The 20,937-nt window shown below is 39.8% G+C and overlaps 1 protein-coding gene across 2 annotated transcripts in view; it reads left to right on the forward strand.

The window, feature by feature from the left end:
- Nucleotides 1-20,937, forward strand: part of LOC117255021 (endonuclease V-like) — a 120,285-nt gene that overhangs the window by 24,705 nt on the left and 74,643 nt on the right. For both annotated transcript variants that reach the window (XM_033623560.2, XM_078166733.1), the window contains exons 6-7: nt 9,279-9,347; nt 9,545-9,673. In XM_033623560.2, coding sequence (XP_033479451.1) covers nt 9,279-9,347; nt 9,545-9,673 — 198 coding nt within the window. The remainder of the gene's footprint in view (nt 1-9,278; nt 9,348-9,544; nt 9,674-20,937) is intronic.

Genomic DNA, 20,937 nt, shown 5'->3' on the forward strand with positions numbered 1-20,937 from the left:
GCAGGAGTGAAGGTATCACAATCTACTGTTCGCAGAAGACTTCATGAACAAAAGTACAGAGGCTACACCAGAAGATGCAAACCACTCATTAGCAAGAAGAATAGGAAGGCCAGGCTGGAATTTGTCAAAAGGTACAGAGATGAGCCTCAAAAATTCTGGGAAAAAGTTTTATGGACTGATGAGACAAAGATTAACTTTTTCCAAAGTGATGGAAAGGCGAAAGTTTGGAGAAAGAAAGGATCTGCTCATGATCCCAAACATACAAGCTCATCTGTGAAACACGGTGGAGGTAATGTCATGGCTTGGGCTTGCATGGCTTCTTCTGGGACGGGCTCTTTCATCTTCATTGATGATGTAACACATGATGGCAGCAGCAAATTGAACTCGCAAGTCTACAGAAACATTTTGTCTGCTAATTTAAAGAAAGATGCAACCAAACTGATTGGGAGATCCTTCATCATGCAGCAAGATAACGACCCAAAACACACTGCCAAAACAACAAAGGAGTTCATCAGGTGCAAGAAGTGGAAGGTTTTAGACTGGCCAAGTCAGTCTCCAGACTTAAACCCAATAGAGCATGCATTTTACCTGCTGAAGAGGAGACTGAAGGGAGTAACCCCCCAAAACAAACAACAACTGAAAGAGGCTGTGGTGAAAGCCTAGAAAAGCATCACAAAAGAAGAATGCAAAAGTTTGGTGATGTCAGTGGGTCGCAGGCTTGATGCAGTTATTGAAAGCAAAGGATTTGCAACTAAATATTAAGTCTCATTCACTTTAATCTATTTTAAGTTTATATGTTCCAATACTTTTGCTCACCTAAAAATTTTGTGTTCCATTACAAATAATGCTATCTTCTAAGTTGTGTATCAGATCCAGATGTAAATACCTGGAAATAAAAGCTGAAATGTTGATCTCTTGTCTCATATTCATCTTTTGATGTCAAACCCAAATATTTTCAGTCAACAACAAAAGTAAACGAATTGGACTCACTGTTCCAATACTTTTGGAGGGCACTGTACATCACTCTCATGTGTGCGTTAAGTACAGAGTTGGAGCTGGTAGGTTAGTTTTTATCCAACAACAGCACCGTTAAGCTACTTTACATGACAGTGAGGTAACCATGTGTGGTACAATTGTGTCTGTACAAACCAATACTAAAACTAGTTTTTATGCTTATTTACTTCCCTTCCAAAAGTGAAACAAAAAATCCATCTGGTCTTTAATGTCTTTGTGATAAATACATAGTAGGACATGGTTTGCCCAGCTTTAGCATGAAGACTAAGGAAAAACATGCAACTCCTCCTGCTAATTTGTCGTTTTACATTTCTGTTTTTGTACAGATTAAACAAAACACACACCGCATGCTAATTTGTAATCTGTAGAGTTGTATGTAGGTGGATTTTTGGACAGAGCCAAATTAGACTAAGCTAGGCTAACCATATTTTACCATATTTTCATTCTAACTCTGTACTTAAGTTGCATTCCCGTAAAGTAAATTTTCAGGGAAGTTGCCACAGGCAGGTCGATTTGTTGCTAAAAGCTACTAAATGATGTGATGTCATTGCTGAGTCATCGCTGCTGCTGATGTCACTCAAAATGCCAGTCACTCAATTTGACAGCCAGTTAAACAGACCGTGAGAAAAGAAAAGAAAAGCATGTGTGCGTTTTAGCATTTGAGTCACTTTTCGAAAGTTGCTAAAAGTTTCTAAATTTTAAAAGTAGCTTAGTTTGTTTGTAGGTGGTTTTCTAAAAAAGAGGTTGCCAGGGTAGTCTGAAAAGTTGCTTAACCTAGCAACATAATTGCTACATTGGCATCACTGGTCAGCAGAATGGGAGGAGCAGAAAAACATCCTCTTACTCACAATATTCAAGTGCAGCTACCTTCCAACCCAGTCGCCAGAATAAATGTTGCCATTGTTTGTTTCTGCAAACATTACATTTTCACGTTATCATGTAACGGATATGTTGAAACATCACGTGTGTGGATGCATAGGTTTAGGCACAAAAACCACTTGGTTATGGTGAGGAAAAGATCATGTTTTGGCTTAAAGTACCTGGTTTTTGGGGCACAAGCCCTGCTAAAAAAGCGGCGATGGATGGCTAAAAAAACCCACCTACTTTTGGGGCTAAAAAGCTGCAGGAAAAACAACAATGACATGCTAAAAAACAAATGGTGTTGTTGTTTGTTGGTCTTGAACAGTGGTCTGCAGTGGTCAGCTTCCGCGACATGTGGCCCACTGAGTATGTGCAGAAGTGTATCTCCCGCCCACAGACTTTACATTGCGTTAATGTCACTGATTTTAATATCGGTTTTCTTTGCTCAAGGAAAGCTTCACAACTATAAAACCTCTGTAGATCAAAGATTCTCAACAGAAAGATTCATAATTCATAATTGTTTGCAGTTTGAGGTGTCCTGTCAGCAGTGTTATAGACGTCTCTTTAATAATAGTGTTCTATGTGAAAAATGCCTTATGGGCCTCAAAGGATTTTTTTTGACTGCAATACCATGAGTGGCCATTGTGAAAAAATGTAAGCAAGACTGAGTGGCATTTGTGGGGGCTGGAGGTGTCTCGCCTAAGTGACACGCCATCCACCATCCCCTGGACCCCTGTTTCCACCAAACACTTTCAGTATGGTACCTTTGGAACTGAAGGTAACCCTTTCAGACATGGTACCTAGACCCTAGGTTTGTTTAGCATTCCCATCACAAACAGTGGTTCTAAATGTGGGCAGAATTGTTGTCACTCAATGCTCTGTCCATCACTCCCTGTATTTCCTCATCACCAGTGACACAGACGGAAGTCTGCACCTCATTTTGGACCACAGAAGGAGGTTGCACGCCAGCATTTTCAGAACAAAATAGAATTGTGGGTTTGTGCATTTAATCCTTCTCAGGCAAGCACAGGGGTTTAGTGTTGCTGTAACCTACAGGAACAATGCTCCGCAATGCTTAGTTTTTCTCCAAGTGAGGATTAGAAAATATGCAGTTCACATAATCCTGTTGAAATGAACACATATTTTTAAACACTTGAAGATTCACTCATTACTAAAAGTGTACAGTGCCCTCCAAAAGTATTGGAACAGTGAGTCCAATTCATTTACTTTTGTTGTAGACTGAAAACATTTGGGTTTGACATCAAAAGATGAATATGAGACAAGAGATCAACATTTCAGCTTTTATTTCCAGGTATTTACATCTGGATCTGATACACAACTTAGAAGATAGCATTATTTGTAATGGAACACAAAATTTTTAGGTGAGCAAAAGTATTGGAACATATAAACTTAAAATAAATTAAAGTGAATGAGACTTAATATTTAGTTGCAAATCCTTTGCTTTCAATAACTACATCAAGCCTGTGACCCATTGACATCACCAAACTTTTGCATTCTTCTTTTGTGATGCTTTTCCAGGCTTTCACCGCAGTCTCTTTCAGTTGTTGTTTGTTTTGGGGGGTTACTCCCTTCAGTCTCCTCTTCAGCAGGTAAAATGCATGCTCTATTGGGTTTAAGTCTGGAGACTGACTTGGCCAGTCTAAAACCTTCCACTTCTTGCCCCTGATGAACTCCTTTGTTGTTTTGGCAGTGTGTTTTGGGTCGTTATCTTGCTGCATGATGAAGGATCTCCCAATCAGTTTGGCTGCATCTTTCTTTAAATTAGCAGACAAAATGTTTCTGTAGACTTCTGAGTTGATTTTGCTGCTGCCATCATGTGTTACATCATCAATGAAGATGAAAGAGCCCGTCCCAGAAGAAGCCATGCAAGCCCAAGCCATGACATTACCTCCACCGTGTTTCACAGATGAGCTTGTATGTTTGGGATCATGAGCAGATCCTTTCTTTCTCCAAACTTTCGCCTTACCATCACTTTGGAAAAAGTTAATCTTTGTCTCATCAGTCCATAAAACTTTTTCCCAGAATTTTTGAGGCTCATCTCTGTACCTTTTGACAAATTCCAGCCTGGCCTTCCTATTCTTCTTGCTAATGAGTGGTTTGCATCTTCTGGTGTAGCCTCTGTACTTTTGTTCATGAAGTCTTCTGCGAACAGTAGATTGTGATACCTTCACTCCTGCCCTCTGGAGGTTGTTGCTGATGTCACTAACAGTTGTTTTAGGGTCTTTCTTTACAGCTCTCACAATGTTTCTGTCATCAACTGCTGATGTTTTCCTTGGTCTACCTGCTCGACGTCTGTTGCTTAGTACACCAGTGGTTTCTTTCTTCTTCAGGACATTCCAAATGGTTGTACTGGCTATGGCCAATGTTTGTGCAATGGCTCTGATTGATTGTCCATCTTCTCTCAGATTCACAATTGCTTCTTTTTCACCCATAGACAGCTCTCTGGTTTTCATGTTGGTTCCACCTCTAAATGCGGTCTGCACAGGCAAAACCTATCGTATCCAATCTGAAACTGAGCTCAGACATTCAGTGCTATTTATTGTTTGAATAATCAATGTAATTGGGAGACACCTGGGCAACAAAACACACCTGTCAGTCACATGTTCCAATACTTTTGCTCTCATGAAAAATGGGTGGGTTCAAACAAAAGGTGCTATCTTCTAAGTTGTGTATCAGATCCAGATGTAAATACCTGGAAATAAAAGCTGAAATGTTGATCTCTTGTCTCATATTCATCTTTTGATGTCAAACCCAAATATTTTCAGTCTACAACAAAAATAAAGGAATTGGCCTCACTGTTCCAATACTTTTGGAGGACACTGTATGTCATCCAGGAGAGACAATAAAAACTAATGGCAGGGTCAAAGTTGTCACAGTGAAATTTAAGGTGTGTTGATGGACATCGTCAACTCATGCATTGAGTAAGATTACATGTAAACGTTCCATCATAAAAGTTGCTGGCAGTCGGCCCAGTGAATTAGGTTATTTTTTTCTCAGTCTACAGCTGCTGCTAGAGGCAGCAAAACATCCTTTCATTTCATGGTTATAGTTTATTAATATGTTTAAAACTTGCCACAGTATGAACAGTGGTTACATAAGCTTCAAAACCAGCCACAGCTCAGCTCTGAGCAGAGTTGCCGTTCTCTACTGACCAATCAATGGACTGCAGTGTTTCTAGCTCCACCTTTTAGTACCAGATCTGTGTGCTAGGTACCCCAACAGAGGGGTGACCAAAGATGGGGACGGTAAAGAACGGTTCAATTTTTTCCATTTTCAGTGGAAACGGAAAAAATCCGTACTGAACTGAACTGAACCATATCAGACTGCTCGGTGGAAATGGGGCTTTAGTGTTTAATTCCATCAGTGCCATCTTGTCATTGTCTCATCTTAGTCTTAGTCTTACTCTAGATGCTACAGGATGGTTCCATTGGTACTATCCACAACTTTTCATAGTGGAAACGGGAAAAAATGCGTACTGAACTGAACTGAACTGTACCGGACTGCTTGGTGAAAACAGGGCTAAAGTCAGCTTATGTACTACGTCACTTTAAAATGATACTGATATAATACATATGAAAAGTACAAATAATATAACAATAACAAATAACATATTTGTGGTTTGTGCAAACGTACAATGTAAACATTTTCTTCTGGCAACTGGGCTGTATCTTCAGAATCTTCACAATATTCAAATAGCCTTGATTTTGCAACATTTTGGATTTGGAGCAGTTCATTAACAAGTGAAACCAGATACAAATAAACTTTGCATAGGTTCTTTTAAATGAGGTACATAGATTGTTTAACAGTTAATGTTGTATAGCCAGCAAGGCTTCTATTTTTAACATTTCGTAGTTGTTTTCACCGACGTGCAGACTGACGTAAACGATTTTCCTGACTTGGTTGTTTTTTATTACAGTTCTAGACAATGACATAAATACAGCATTAACGACAAAAAATGAATAAATAAATGTATAAATTAAATAAATAAAGCTGCAGATTGGGAAAAATTCTCCTGTTCCAGTGCAGGGAAATTAAAACGTGACTCTTGAAACCGCACTTTCTTTAGCATTAAAGAATGGACCAGATGACTTGCTGAGATGAAGTATGTACAGTCTTTTAAACAGCCACATGTCCGTGAAAGATTGTATTCATCCTTTTGAAGTGTCCTTGAACAGAACAGTCCCTCTCTACCTGCTCAGTCGCTGTATGTTTCTAGCAGCTGAAAGCCCAGCAGATGTAAATGTAAAGTGTCTAAGCTTGAATAGAGGCAGGGGATTGCAGTGTGTTTTATCTGTGCGATTTGAGATGAAAGAAAAAGAATACAACAGTAGAAAAAATATCTCTTTTCTTCCTCTTTGTCCTCAATACACATTGGGAAACTGACATCCTTGTTGTTGAATTTCATGCTGCTCAGCGTCCTTCAGATGTTATGTCCTCTCTTTTCTCTCCCTCCTCTCTTTCTCCTTCTCTTTACCTCCAGTGTATCTCCCCTCCTCTCCCACCCCATCCCCTTTCTTCCTCTCAATTTCCTTTTCTCCCATCTCACCTCTTTTTCTTTGTCCCTCCATGTCTCTCTGTCTCACTGATACCCTGGCTGTAACTCAAACTAGTGTGTTATTGATGACTTGTTCTGTCTTCCTGACTTGTGCTATTCTGGCTTCAGTCCTACTCTGGCTTTGTAGGAGCCAAACCTCTCTCACACAAGCACACACTCACACACATTGTTGGCCTCATCCCAGCCGGGATCGGAGGCCCTGCGTGGCCCCTCCTGTCTCCCTGCTGGCTGCTTGCTGTAATCAGTCATAGTAGAGCAGACACCCCATCCATCATGGAGGCTAAGCTCCCTTCATCGCCGTGGCCCATAACCCACAGCACACTGTCAACAGCGGCCCACATCACTACTTCTGACTTTGCTCCATCTCTTCAACTGAGACTAAAACTTAAGTTTCTGTAGAAGTTTTTAAGTATGTTTTTAAAAGTATTTATGTACATATTTTTTCAAAATGAAGTTACTTTTAATTCATCATCCATTAATAAGAAACATGAAGAATCTTACAGGTTTAGTCTAAGGCTTGAGTTTGGTATTTCAGCTGTTATCACCTTGTTTTTTTGGAGAGAGAAGTGACCATATTTAGAAGGGGGGGTGGATCTGACTCTCAGACTTCAGCAAAGTCAATCAGACAGCCTGTCACTCAAGCAGCCCCGCCCTTAAATATGTGGAACTTTAAACCTTAATAAAATGCAAAGGGTTGAGTAATATAAAAAAAATCATCCCCTCTACAGTTGTCATTAATGTTGAAGTTAGCTATAGAGACCAAAACTGTTTTTTTTTTTGTACCAGGCTGTAAACATGTTTATTTCTGCTGTCATGTTGGGAATTTTAACATGGGGGTCTGTGGGGATTGACTGGCTTTTGGAGCCAGCCACAAATGGTCTTTCCAAGAACTGCAGTTTTTGGCACTTCTGAATGGGCTTTATTTACCGCCACGGAGGTTGCGGTTTGGTACCTCTCATTAGTAATTCATCCATGCTTGTTTATGGGGTAAAACACATATCTGTAATAACAGAACAAAAGTTAGCAGACAAACAAATTACAAATGTAATCTGCGATTTTGCTACTACTGTTTATTGTCACTGGGTATTGTTCAACGCCCTCTGTTGGTGACACATCCTTGATTACAATGGCTCCGCACAAAACTGGTGGAAAGGTAGGCTGGTTCCCTAGATAGAATGAGGTTCCAAGAATCCTGAATGGAACTGGTTCAAGAACCTGAGCTAATTGGGTGGAAAAGGGGTATCCCATCCCATCCCATTGTATTCTATCCTATCCTGCTCCATTCTATTCTATTCTGTTCTCTGTTCTGTTTAGTACTGTTCTCTTCTCATCTCTTCTGTTTCGTTCTATTCTGTTCCGTTCCTTTTTGTTCTTTGTTCTCTTCTCTTCTGTTCTGTTGTATTTCATCCTATTCCATTCCATTCCACTCCACTTCTTTTGTATCACTGATGGATTTGTCAGAACGTTTGTGGTTGTACAGCCGTGTTACAGAGTGAAGGTTCATTCATTTTTATCATGAATCTGCAGTAGTAACAGCCATGGCTGGAGGCTTTCAGTTTGTCCATACCATTCTGGTGAACGCCAGAACACCTTGAGGGAATTTCTTTAAATTTGGCACAAACATCAACTTGTACTCAACAATGAATTGATTAGAATTTGGTGGTCAAAGGTCACTGTGACCTCACAAAAAATGTTTTTGGCCATAACTCAAGAATTCATATACTAATTATGACAAAATTTCACACAAATGTCAAATGGGATGAAATGATAAAATGATAGTATATATCCACAAGGTCAAAGGTCAACTTCACTTGCTATTTTCTCAGCATTTGAAAGTATTGTTTGGTCAAAATTTTACATTTGTTGAGTGTTGTAGTTTATAAGGACGAGCAACATTTTGTCACTGATTTTCTTTTGTTAGAATATTTTTTGTTATTTTTTTTTAACAAAAATGTTTTTGAATAAAGGGTGACAAAATTCTTTTTGACGTTTGTTGACAATATTTGTTAAAAAAAACTTCTTTTTACTATTTTTTTGATAAATATTTTGCAAAAAAAAGAACTTAAACACTTAATAATTAAATTAAATAATTTATCAAACATTTTTTTCTTTTAATATAAAAACTTTAATTTCTATCAAATTCTACAGCAGGCAATACAACTGACTGTGATCAAGGAGTTCAATCACCCACCATAATGTTTGGTTTCCCAGCTGCATCTGAACCTCTTACAAACTCATTGGTAAATTTAACCAGCAGTTAACGAAAGATGTTGGTACATGACATTTTCCTACAGAGAAAAAAAAAATCCTACAGTGTCCTAAAGCTAGATAAAAACACACATAGTCCTACTGTTGTTTTTGCATTGTAATGCCATTCACTGATGTCCCTAAAGTTGGTATATTAAAGGCAAAGGCACAATAACAAGTTTTGTTTTTGTTGCCTATTGCAATATTTTCATCAGGTTGTCAACATTTGTACTTAGTTCTTAGTCTCAGTAGGAATATTTCTGTTTTATTTTAAACATTGAAATGTTTAAAATGACAGCAAATATTGGTATTATGGTACACTATTTGTATTTTGTCAGTCAAGAACTTAATTTGCCATCCTTAAAAAAGATACCGTAGTTTGTTTTTCAGTTTGGAGTTTTAAAACATACCACAGCTCTGAATGTCTGGACGTGAAAGTGCAGTCACACAGAGGTTAAAGAATAAGAAGAGAGTGTGAAGCCTCCACAGCAGGTTAATAGTTTGTTTCAGTCGGCTGCTATTTGTATTGGCATGCTGTACATCTTTTTTGACTTTGATTTTTGTTCCTTTGCCTCCGCAGATAGCTGCTCTGCAGAAGGGAGGAGACAGCTTCCCACTCACAGCCGCCTCAGGCAAAGTGCTTGGAAAGGTGCGGCAAAGGACAGACACACGAAAAAATAGAAACAAATACTTTTAACAAAGATGTTGTTTTGTTGCTGCTGACTTCAAAGGACACCCACCCTGCTAAAAGTCAAACTCAACAAAATGTGTATGACGATTACAATCACAGAGAGGGAGACAAGTTGATAAGTTACCTGAGACATTTTTTTGTGTGTGTGTGTTCAGGCATTGCGAAGCTCCGACAAGAGCTCTAAGCCTGTGTATGTGTCTGTTGGCCACAAGATCAGTGTGGACACAGCTGTACGCCTAACACATTCCTGCTGCCGCTACCGGGTTCCAGAGCCCATCAGACAGGTACACACACACACGCACACACACACACACACACACACACACACACACACACACACACACACACAGAGCAAGGTGCAAAAAGACACAGGAATCAGACAAAAGTTGATCTCGTCAGCGGTGAGGCAGAGTAAGCAGTGCACATCACTTGTATAACAGCTTCCTGCTGTGAAGCGGGGAGGTGTGAACATCGTGCTGTGTGTTTCAGCAGCAGGGCCTGGGAGACTTGTAAGAATTCAGGGAACAATAAATGCAGCCAAATTAGGGATGCTCCATTTTTTTTTTTAAATTCCAGTAGCAATGCAGAAAACCATGTTTCAGGCAATAATACAATGCTAATTGTCAGGGAATGTTCCCTACAAAGTTACTTTACAGTGTGACAGTGAATATTCCTTTTGCTCCAAGGCAGACTAACAATCCCTTTTTCTGCCTTGCAGCTTATTGCTGATTCTGTTGCTACTAGCCTAAAAATATTTTTGCACTGACATCATCAGGTGTGTTAACAGCATCAGGTTGAATTGACGGGAAGGTGTCATGAAATACTCTGAAATACTTCTTCTCCTACTGCTCTGCTCACTTACATATTGTTTGTCACATGTTTTGTTTTTCAAAATGTATCACCCATTATTATATTGGAAACTGGGACAAATCATGTCATACCAAAAAAGCTTTAAAATTAGAACTTATCATCAAACTAATTACATGTCTGGGGTGAACATTGTTTTTAAAGGATTTTTTATATATGAATTAAATATGATTCATAAAATACTTTGATATGCTTGCATGATACCTGATGACATTAGGAGTGCCCCAACAGTGTTACCTCTGAAAGTTAAGTTGAAGACCTTCCTTTTTAGCCTCAAATTCCAGTGGTCTAGTATGACAATTTTAACAACTATTTTGTTTCATTTTATCATATAGCAACATGGTGGTGCAGTGGTTAGCATGGTCGCCTCACAGTAAAAGGGTTTCAGGGTCAGACCCAGGGTGGGGAGTCTGAACTTCAGGGTAGGGTAGTTCTGTGTGGAGTTTGCATGTTCTCCCTGTGTCAGCGTGGGTTTTCTCCAGGTACTCTGGCTTCCTCCCACAGTCCAAAGACATGCAGACGAGGTTATTTACGAGGTATTTGTGACTCTTAATTGGCTGTAGGTGTGAGTGAGAGCGTTAATGGTTGTCTGTCTCTATGTGTCAGCACTGTAATTGTCTGGCGGCCAGGGTGTACCCTGCCTCTCGCCCAAGCTGAGATAGGCTCCAACCCCCCCCCGTGACCCCTAACAGGTGAAGTGGCTGCAGTTGGGCTTTTACTTTTACTGGTTTATTGGTTTATCTATTATTTCAGATTTTTTTGTTTTGTTTTACTCATGTGTTATCATCCTTTTTTGGTCTATTTATCTCATTTTGTTCTGTTTTTAGTTCTTTTTATATGTTTAAATTCTTATTTATTATTGTCTTTTAATGGTCTATTTTTAGTATTATTATTATTTTTTATCCTTTTTTTTTATAACTAACACATGTCTTCTTAGATTTTATTGGTTTATCCTTCATCTTTATTATAATTTTATTATTTAAGGGTTTTTTTTAGTTTTATTGGATTTGATTCACTTTTATGGTCAGTTGCTGGCTTTACTTTGTGCCTACAACTTCTACCTCACACTTTGTGCAACATATTGTGCTTCCACCTGGAATGAAATGTGCTATATAAATGAAATTTTGCTTGCTCTCATGTTTTTTAACTTTTAAACTTGCCCTGTGCCAACAGCCTTGTTCCAATTAACAAAAGCCTATAAAATCTAAAACTAGCAGTACGTACGGATAATATTGGTGTAAAAATGTACTGCTATAATCATCTTTGTTTAAAAATAGATTTTTATGAAAATGTTGGTCCTTTAAAGATGTGTCTCAGATTTTTGTCATCTCCGTCAGATTTCAACAAAAACATCATGTAATCAGGTGTAAAAGACATTGGCTATATCCTAAGGACTCCTGTCTCACTTCCTGGTTTTCAAAAAGGTAGGAATGCTGCTCAGGTACTGGTGAACCCTCTATTTTTTGATAGATTCATTAAATAAAATTGCTATCGGGTGTGTCACAACCATAAAATGTCAACTCTGTAGCCCCTCTAAATCAAAACTAAATAAGAATTATGGTTTAAAAAATAGTATTTGGATTAGTATTAATAGAACTCTGAGCAACTTTGAAAAATAAAATGGCTTCTCACTGCAACTGCTGTGAAATTCATAAATATTAAAACATTTTGTCAGCTCCATCAGATCTGATCTCTGACATCCCTTGTATATGCTATTCAAAAAGAAAAAATCAATCACTGGGAGATTGGCTCATTTAACAGTCAAGACTTTGATCTTTTAAAATATATATTCCAGTATATATTCCAAATCAAGAGGTAAAGAAAATAAGGTTTCGCCCCAATTCTCAAGAATGAGTGATGTACAGTATCCACTTTATTATGCAAGATTATGTCAGCTATTGGTATCAGCCAGATACAGAATTTCCAACTATATATTGGCCGTGAATATTGGTTGGCATGTGTTGGCCATCATTATGAAGGCTCATCTCTCAGCCAAGTGCTGGAGAAGAGATCATGCTGCAGGATAACAGACACCTTGTTGTGGTGGGATGATTCATTTCTCAGCAGGACAATGACAGCAAGCAAACAGCCAACACTTGAATACCAGCTAAGCGACAAGATGAAAGCCCTCAATGTTTACAGTCACATAGATACAGAGGGACAAATTAAAAGAAAACCTGAATAAATGAGTGGAGGAACATAACAAATGCAGATACTGAATGATTTGATGTGAATCATATGCTGTGGCCTTCACAGTCACCATGTCAGACAACACTCCTAACTACCATTATCACAACAACAAATGAGGGAAAATCTTCAGAAAGAATGCTTTTCATCCTGCCAGTAGACTTTGAGAGACTTGGTGAAACTAACAGGAGTAATAGAGCTGTCATGGAGGCTGGTGGTGGCCCAACACATTACTGATACAGTGTATGAATCCTACTAAAAAATCTGTAGAATCGTTTGAAAACCACAGGACTTTTCACAGGTTCAGATGGGTGTCTGTAAAACATTGATTCCTTTGATTCAGTCTGCAACGAGACAAACTAGTGGATTAGGTCAAGGAGATTGATTAATGTATTTATTTATTTATCATTTAGGCTGTGTCCGAAATCATTCACTCATTCACTCCTCCCTACTCACTATATATAGAAAGTTCTATGTAGAGAACTATATGATATAATATGATAAATTCATCTGCAACATAAAATGTCAATGTCAATGTCACCTTTCAGACACTACTCAGGTCATTTTCTTGGCACCATTAATTACGTCATTGCTGTCGCACAATTAAAACATGTTATATCAACGTCAGCTGGTGAACCATCCATAACAAATACTGACATGCATAGTTGTGATAAAAATATGAAATTAAACTGAGCGAATTTTCCCCTAAAGAACATTACAAAGCACTTTGTGGCCGTTTGTGTTGTGTTGAGATGCTGCTCTGCTCACATTAAACGTGTGCCTGATACAAACATTACACTGGCAGACAGGCCAGCAGAGAGAGAGCAGTGCAATTGCAACCTCGCCTACTAATGTAGGTCATTTTCTGTCAAACCTTTGTTGTGTTGACGTTTGTTTTACCAGCAAGTCATGTAATAACTTGTGAATTTAATGTGTAACATTTTGCATTACACCATTATGGCACAAATCAGACCTATTAGTGACTCAGCTTGCTAACATTAGCTATTATTATTAGCCTTACTCTGTACAATAACTGTTAAGCACTACAGAAGATTGATTGCCAATTCAATGTTATCTCTTCGAGGAGCGACAATTACACATGAAACTGACAGTTTATTACATGGCAAAGAAACTGATAAGCAAACATCAACATGTCATTATAAGTTAAACATGTACAGCAGGTTGTAATCGAGTCACTGTCTCCCCTCTTGTCCGTATCACTGTCCGTCACGTACAGTCCATCCATTCCTGTGGCGCAACATGTGATAGGATATATTGCTTGGTGAGTCACGACCAGTTGTACAGTATTTTTCACGGTGCATCTTGGGATACAGCGAGTCCACTATATAGGGTCTAATAAGGAGAGACATTTGGTCAGATTCTGAATTGGTGACACTAATCTTGGGTCTTCAGTGAATCAAAGGATATTGCAGTTCCTGATTTCCAGTTGGAAATTGACGTGGCATGGAGGATTTTTATTGTTTCTCATTTCTCTCAAGATACATCGCTGTGATGATGCAGGCTTGACAACTGTGGTTATTTTGCTATTTGTTCGGGTCTTCTAATACAGTGGTTCCCAACTGGTGAGTTGTGATCCAAAAGTGACACGGGTCCATTCTGAATGGACCACAAATGACCTGCAAATGTGTCACGTTTGTAAGGAACACACTTTATTTTTAAGTACAGTGCATTTCTAGCACAGAGCTTTTATTTTTAAGTGCCATGTCCTGTCATAGATTGATTGACTAACAGACAGCTACTTGACAGAAACCGCAAACTAGCTCGACGGCATTGCCAAACCCAAATATGACAATGAATGTATTAAACTGTGTGCACTTTGAAATAATGACTAAGGAGCAATCTGGACCTCAGAGTTGGACCATTTGGGAACCACTGTTCTAATATACTACTGAAACTAGTTTATGTTTTTGTCTACTGATTTTAAACCACACACTGCGCAATTCTTATTTTTACTTTTGGATGACATTTCTGTGAATGACACAATTACAGCAAATTAGGTATTTGCCTTCTATAGTGTACCCTTGTGCAGGGCATGCTGGGACCCTCAACAGGATGAGTGGGGGCAGAGAATTTTTGGCAGTTATACTGGTTTCATGAGTAGTGTCAGATAAGTAATAGTATTTACAGTATTTTGCTTTTTTTTTTTGTTAGTAAAAAAAAAGGTCTTAAACTCATTTAAAGTCATTCTGGGGGAGTTTTGAACTGATCTTGCCTCAGGCTCTTTGTCTTTCTGCCACTAGGCTGTGCTGTGCTTCTGTTGTCCAGTGCGCTCTTACTTCCACTGCACAGAAAACACATATTTGCATGCACACACACACACACGCACAAACATACACATTTCAAATCAGTTTTTTGCCAGGGGAGCTGCAGTAGCAGCGGCTAACTCATCCCCTCCTGTGTGTGTGTGTGTGTGTGTGTGTGTGTGTGTGTGTTTATTTCATCAAAGTGTAAGTGTGATGTGTTAAGCTGGTGGTTGGAGGAGGAGGAGGAGAAGGAGGAGGCGGCGTCTGCTCTGACAGCTGCAGGGACTGAATGTGGACATCAGAGACAACCAGGGACACTCTCACCTTTTTCTGTCCAATCACTGGCACCTCTGTCTCTGTTTCTCTCTCTATCCAACTGTTTTCCTGTCTCTCCCTGAATTCCATATTCCCCTTTTTCTCTCCATCTCCCGCATTTCTCCTGTGTTCTCTCCCTCGCTCTCTCCCACAGATATTTTCTATTCTCTTTACTGCTGATATCACAGAAAAAAAGTCCTCACAGATCTAGTTTTGGCGAGTGTCATATTCAGAGTTGAACTCTGAGTTTACGGTGCTGTTTCATGGGCAGAGCAAGATTCCTGTCCCTCAGGCCTCAGAAACCTCAGTCCCAACTTGTGGAGAAAAAAAATCAAAAAGCTGTCAATCTGACAGAAAGACTTTCTGAATTACATAACAGTCAACTTTTTGAAGTTTTGAAGATAATAGAAGAGCTGCAGTATTCTGCCCCTCTGTCCAGACACTCATTCACACACTCACACATGCAGACCTACTAAGTAAAGTAGAGTCAAATGCATAAACATAAAGATATGTTCATGTATGAAATGGGTGTATCTACATGCATACACTGACATGCTATTGGTCAGACTCACCAGCTGTGGGTCTCTGTGGCAGACAGTGTGTTGTGGTTTGTGTCTAGTTGTGATTTGTCACACACACACACACACACACACACACACACACACACACGGAGGAGTGGTTGGATAAGGGCACAGTAAATGTTTATGTGTTCAGGAGAGGAACAGAGTGAGTGCTTAAAGGCACTGGAGGAGCAGGATGTGTAGCAGATAATATGGCTATCATGTGGACAGACAGAAGGAAAAATATATTGTGAGTAAAATTATAGCAATAATGAAAGATTTCCACACAACGAAATTTTTGTGCTAGGTATCATACAGATGGATGACAAATTAAAAGAAAAGACAACATGAAGTGTCCTAGTGATGATGTTCTTCCTAAAGATTGATGATGGTGGCGCAGAGCGCTGTCTAACATGCCACTTCAGAATTTCCCATGGGTGTTCACTTGGGTTGACTGGTGACTGTGAAAGCCACAGCATATGATTCACATCATTTTATATTCATCAAACTGATCAGTGAGCCCTCATACCCTGCATGCAGTCTGCATTAATTGTTTCTCCACTAACTTATTCATGTTTGTATGTGACAGAGAAAGGTAACTGTGTGTGTTAAATCTGAGCCAGGAAACACACATAAGATATTTAATATTAAAGGAGCAGTGTGTTGGATTTAGTGGCATCTAGTAGTGACTAGCTGAAACTTCTCTCATGTGCCAAGCATGTACTCCCAGTTAGAATTCCTTCAGTGTTCATTGTTCAGGAGGTTTTAACCAGGACCTGAATTATCCACAGAGGTCTCCTCCTCTCCAAAACAAATGGACCTGGTCATTTAAACTGTTAAAACACAGAATAAAGTAGCTTAACATTAAAAAAAATCTGTGTTTTTCTGACACTGCTCATTGCGGAGAGGCTGCAGACTATGTAGGCTGACATGAAACATGAATGGCCCTGTCCAGAGCCAGTGTTTGCTTTGTCCATTCTAGGCGACTGTAGAAATATGGTGGTGCAACATGGCAATCTCTAGAGACGAGGACCTGCTACCTTTTTAGATATAAATGGTTCCATCCTAATCCAACCCAGTCTCACTCCGAAGTTGTGGAATAGCAGCATTTGAGCAGTGACTTCTGGTGTCAGACACTGACGAAAAAAACTGTCCTTTTTCATTGGCATGATACGCGGCTGGTCGCCATTATTGTTTAACAGCATCAAAGATTTAATGAAAATACACTATATTGGTTGAATTTTGACATAATTTTCCATATCTGACACTGTGGGTCCCCACCTCAGACAACTGCCCCCATCTGAACACCACCTCTCCTATTCTTGGTATCACTTCATTTTGGTGACTTCAAGTATTTTTACTGCCCCCCTGAGCTGTGTATCACAGCCACTATTGCAGCTGTTACTGCAGTCAGGGTTGATGAACGGATCAAATCAGCTGGCAAACAACAATAACTTTTGTCACCCTCAAAAACGAGATGGTTCATCTTAAGGGGTTTATCCTAATAAATAAACCTGTACAACTTAGTTCACATCTCTCCCTCCACACTCCTTCAACTATGCCTGCCTGAATTCTCCAGCGTACCTGCTAACCTTCAGCTCTGCTCATCAGACAGTAATAGATAACATAAGCCTTCAGCTTGACTACATCATCAAATAACTAATAATGTGTTGCTAATGTTAGGTAAACCTTGTTACTGATCACCAGCTCTGACAAGCTGAAGTGAAAGTGAAAGAGAAACTTGGCTTGCAAAACACAACATCTCCTCTGATACCCGCCTTTTGATAGAATTGGTCACGGATACCCGAAAAAAATTAGTGTCCGATGGGACACCATTTGCCTCATGTTGTGTGACGCATCTCCATAACATAGAGTTGATCATGTTGATGATTGTGGCCTGTTGATTGTTGGCCCACTCTTCTTTAAAGGGAGTGTGAAGGTCCTGGATATTTGTGGGACACCAACACACAGTTGCACATGCCAGTATAGAGCACTTCAAACATGCTCAGTTGGTGACATACAGTACAGGCCAAAAGTTTGGACACACCTTCTCATTCAATGCGTTTTCTTTATTTTCATGACTATTTACATTGTAGATTCTCACTGAAGGCATCAAAACTATGAATGAACACATGTGGAGTTATGTACTTAACAAAAAAAGGTGAAATAACTGAAAACATGTTTTATATTCTAGTTTCTTCAAAATAGCCACCCTTTGCTCTGATTACTGCTTTGCACATTCTTGGCATTCTCTCCATGAGCTTCAAGAGGTAGTCACCTGAAATGGTTTCCACTTCACAGGTGTGCCTTATCAGGGTTAATTAGTGGAATTTCTTGCTTTATCAATGGGGTTGGGACCATCAGTTGTGTTGTGCAGAAGTCAGGTTAATACACAGCCGACAGCCCTATTGGACAACTGTTAAAATTCATATTATGGCAAGAACCAATCAGCTAACTAAAGAAAAACGAGTGGCCATCATTACTTTAAGAAATGAAGGTCAGTCAGTCTGGAAAATTGCGAAAACTTTAAATGTGTCCCCAAGTGGAGTCGCAAAAACCATCAAGCGCTACAACGAAACTGGCACACATGAGGACCGACCCAGGAAAGGAAGACCAAGAGTCACCTCTGCTTCTGAGGATAAGTTCATCCGAGTCACCAGCCTCAGAAATCGCAAGTTAACAGCAGCTCAGATCAGAGACCAGATGAATGCCACACAGAGTTCTAGCAGCAGACCCATCTCTAGAACAACTGTTAAGAGGAGACTGCGCGAATCAGGCCTTCATGGTCAAATAGCTGCTAGGAAACCACTGCTAAGGAGAGGCAACAAGCAGAAGAGATTTGTTTGGGCCAAGAAACACAAGGAATGGACATTAGACCAGTGGAAATCTGTGCTTTGGTCTGATGAGTCCAAATTTGAGATCTTTGGTTCCAACCGCCGTGTCTTTGTGAGACGCAGAAAAGGTGAACGGATGGATTCCACATGCCTGGTTCCCACTGTGAAGCATGGAGGAGGAGGTGTGATGGTGTGGGGGTGTTTTGCTGGTGACACTGTTGGGGATTTATTCAAAATTGAAGGCACACTGAACCAGCATGGCTACCACAGCATCCTGCAGCAACATGCCATCCCATCCGGTTTGCGTTTAGTTGGACGATCATTTATTTTTCAACAGGACAATGACCCCAAACACACCTCCAGGCTGTGTAAGGGCTATTTGACCAAGAAGGAGAGTGATGGAGTGCTGCGGCAGATGACCTGGCCTCCACAGTCACTGGACCTGAACCCAATCGAGATGGTTTGGGGTGAGCTGGACCGCAGAGTGAAGGCAAAGGGGCCAACAAGTGCTAAACACCTCTGGGAACTCCTTCAAGACTGTTGGAAAACCATTTCAGGTGACTACCTCTTGAAGCTCATGGAGAGAATGCCAAGAGTGTGCAAAGCAGTAATCAGAGCAAAGGGTGGCTATTTTGAAGAAACTAGAATATAAAACATGTTTTCAGTTATTTCACCTTTTTTTGTTAAGTACATAACTCCACATGTGTTCATTCATAGTTTTGATGCCTTCAGTGAGAATCTACAATGTAAATAGTCATGAAAATAAAGAAAACGCATTGAATGAGAAGGTGTGTCCAAACTTTTGGCCTGTACTGTATCTGTTGAGTATGCCGGCCTTGTAAGAACTGGGATGTTCTCAGCTTCCAGGAATTGTGTACAGATCCACAGAAGATGGGGTCGTGCATTATCATGCTGCAACATGAGGTCATAGCAGTGGATGAATGGCACACTTATGGTTCTCAGGATCTCATCACGGTGCATTCAAATTGCTTTCAGTTAAATGCACCTGTGTATGTTGTGCTGAGCATATAAGCCTCACGTATCCTCTAGTGGGACATGAGCGCATTACCTTTCCGACCAGAAAACCCATTAACGTCTGACGCACACTTGTAAGTTTTACTTTTAGGTGTCTTGGTCATATGAAGTCATGCTTATAATTTGTTTATTTCAAAATGTAGAGAGTACCATTATGGTAGACAACTGGTTTTTTTTTTGTTTTTTTTACCTGTAAATGGCTCACCGATGCTCCTATTACGGTAGATTATGGTAGTTTATGCTTTTAGGGTTGCTTGACTTTGGGGACGCACAAGCACCAGGAATTCTTTGAATAGAATAGAAACCTTTATTTTTCGTTGTATCAAGCATACAATGACAATAAAGGTTTCTATTCTATTCTAAGAATTCTTGGTCGGCAGCAATGCAGCAATACTGACGTTCAGTCAGTTCTTGGTCAGATATGCAACGCCCTATCCCGCCACTAGAGGGCACTTGACCAACCTTCCGCTTGATCAATGTGTGTCCCTACTCTGGTATTGTAGGGTCCTAGTTATTATGACAGACTGCTGTCAGGTCAACACCCTGGTGAGGACGACAAGCATGCAGATGAGCTTCCCTGAGACAGTGTCTCGTGGTTTGTGCAGAAATTCTTTGGTTGTGTAAACCAAATGTTGCATCACCTGTTTGTGTGGCTGTTCAGAGACCATCTTGCAAGTAATGAGTTCTGGATATGGAAGTTCTGAGCTAGTGTGGTTACATGTGATCTGCACTTGTGAGGATGGTTGGATGTACTGCCAAATTCATGGAACTGGATGGAACATTGGAGATGTCTTATGGAGGTGAAATGCACTTTTAGTTCATTGGCAGCTCTGATGGACATTCCTGCAGTCAGTATGCCAATGGCACGCTCCCTCAAAACTTGCAACATTTGTGGCATTGTGCGCTGTGATAAAACTGCACATTTTAGAGTATCCTTTTAATGTGACCATCCTAAGGCACACCTATGTAGTAATGATGCTGTTCAATCAGCATCTTGATATACCACACCTGTCAGGTGGGTCGATTGTCTTGAGAAAGGAGAAGTGCTCACTAGTATGGATTTAAACAAATTTGGGACCAAAATTTGACTGAAATTGGGTGTATGAAAAAAATTGTCGATGTTCAATTTAAAAATTCTACCATTTTTTTCCCCTTGTTAAAGGGTTTTTTGGGGGGGAGTTTTTCCTTATCTGCTGTGAAGGTCCAAGGAGGGATAATGTATACTGTAAAGTAGGGATGCACCGAAATGAAAATTTGTGGCCGAAGCCAAATAAAATTAAACGCTTGGCCGAATACCGAATACCGTTGTTTAGTTTTTCATTAGTTTTTGCAGATGAACCCCCTCCAGATTAGTGTTGTCACGGTACCAAAATTGGGACCCAAGGTACAATACCAGTGAAAGTATCACGGTTCTGAGTAGTATCACGATACCACAGCAAAAATGAGGCAGATGTGCCTTTTGTCATTTATAAAAAGATAAATCACT

This window comes from Epinephelus lanceolatus, chromosome 3 (assembly GCF_041903045.1).
Source record: "Epinephelus lanceolatus isolate andai-2023 chromosome 3, ASM4190304v1, whole genome shotgun sequence".
Classification (NCBI taxonomy): Eukaryota; Metazoa; Chordata; class Actinopteri; order Perciformes; family Serranidae; genus Epinephelus; species Epinephelus lanceolatus.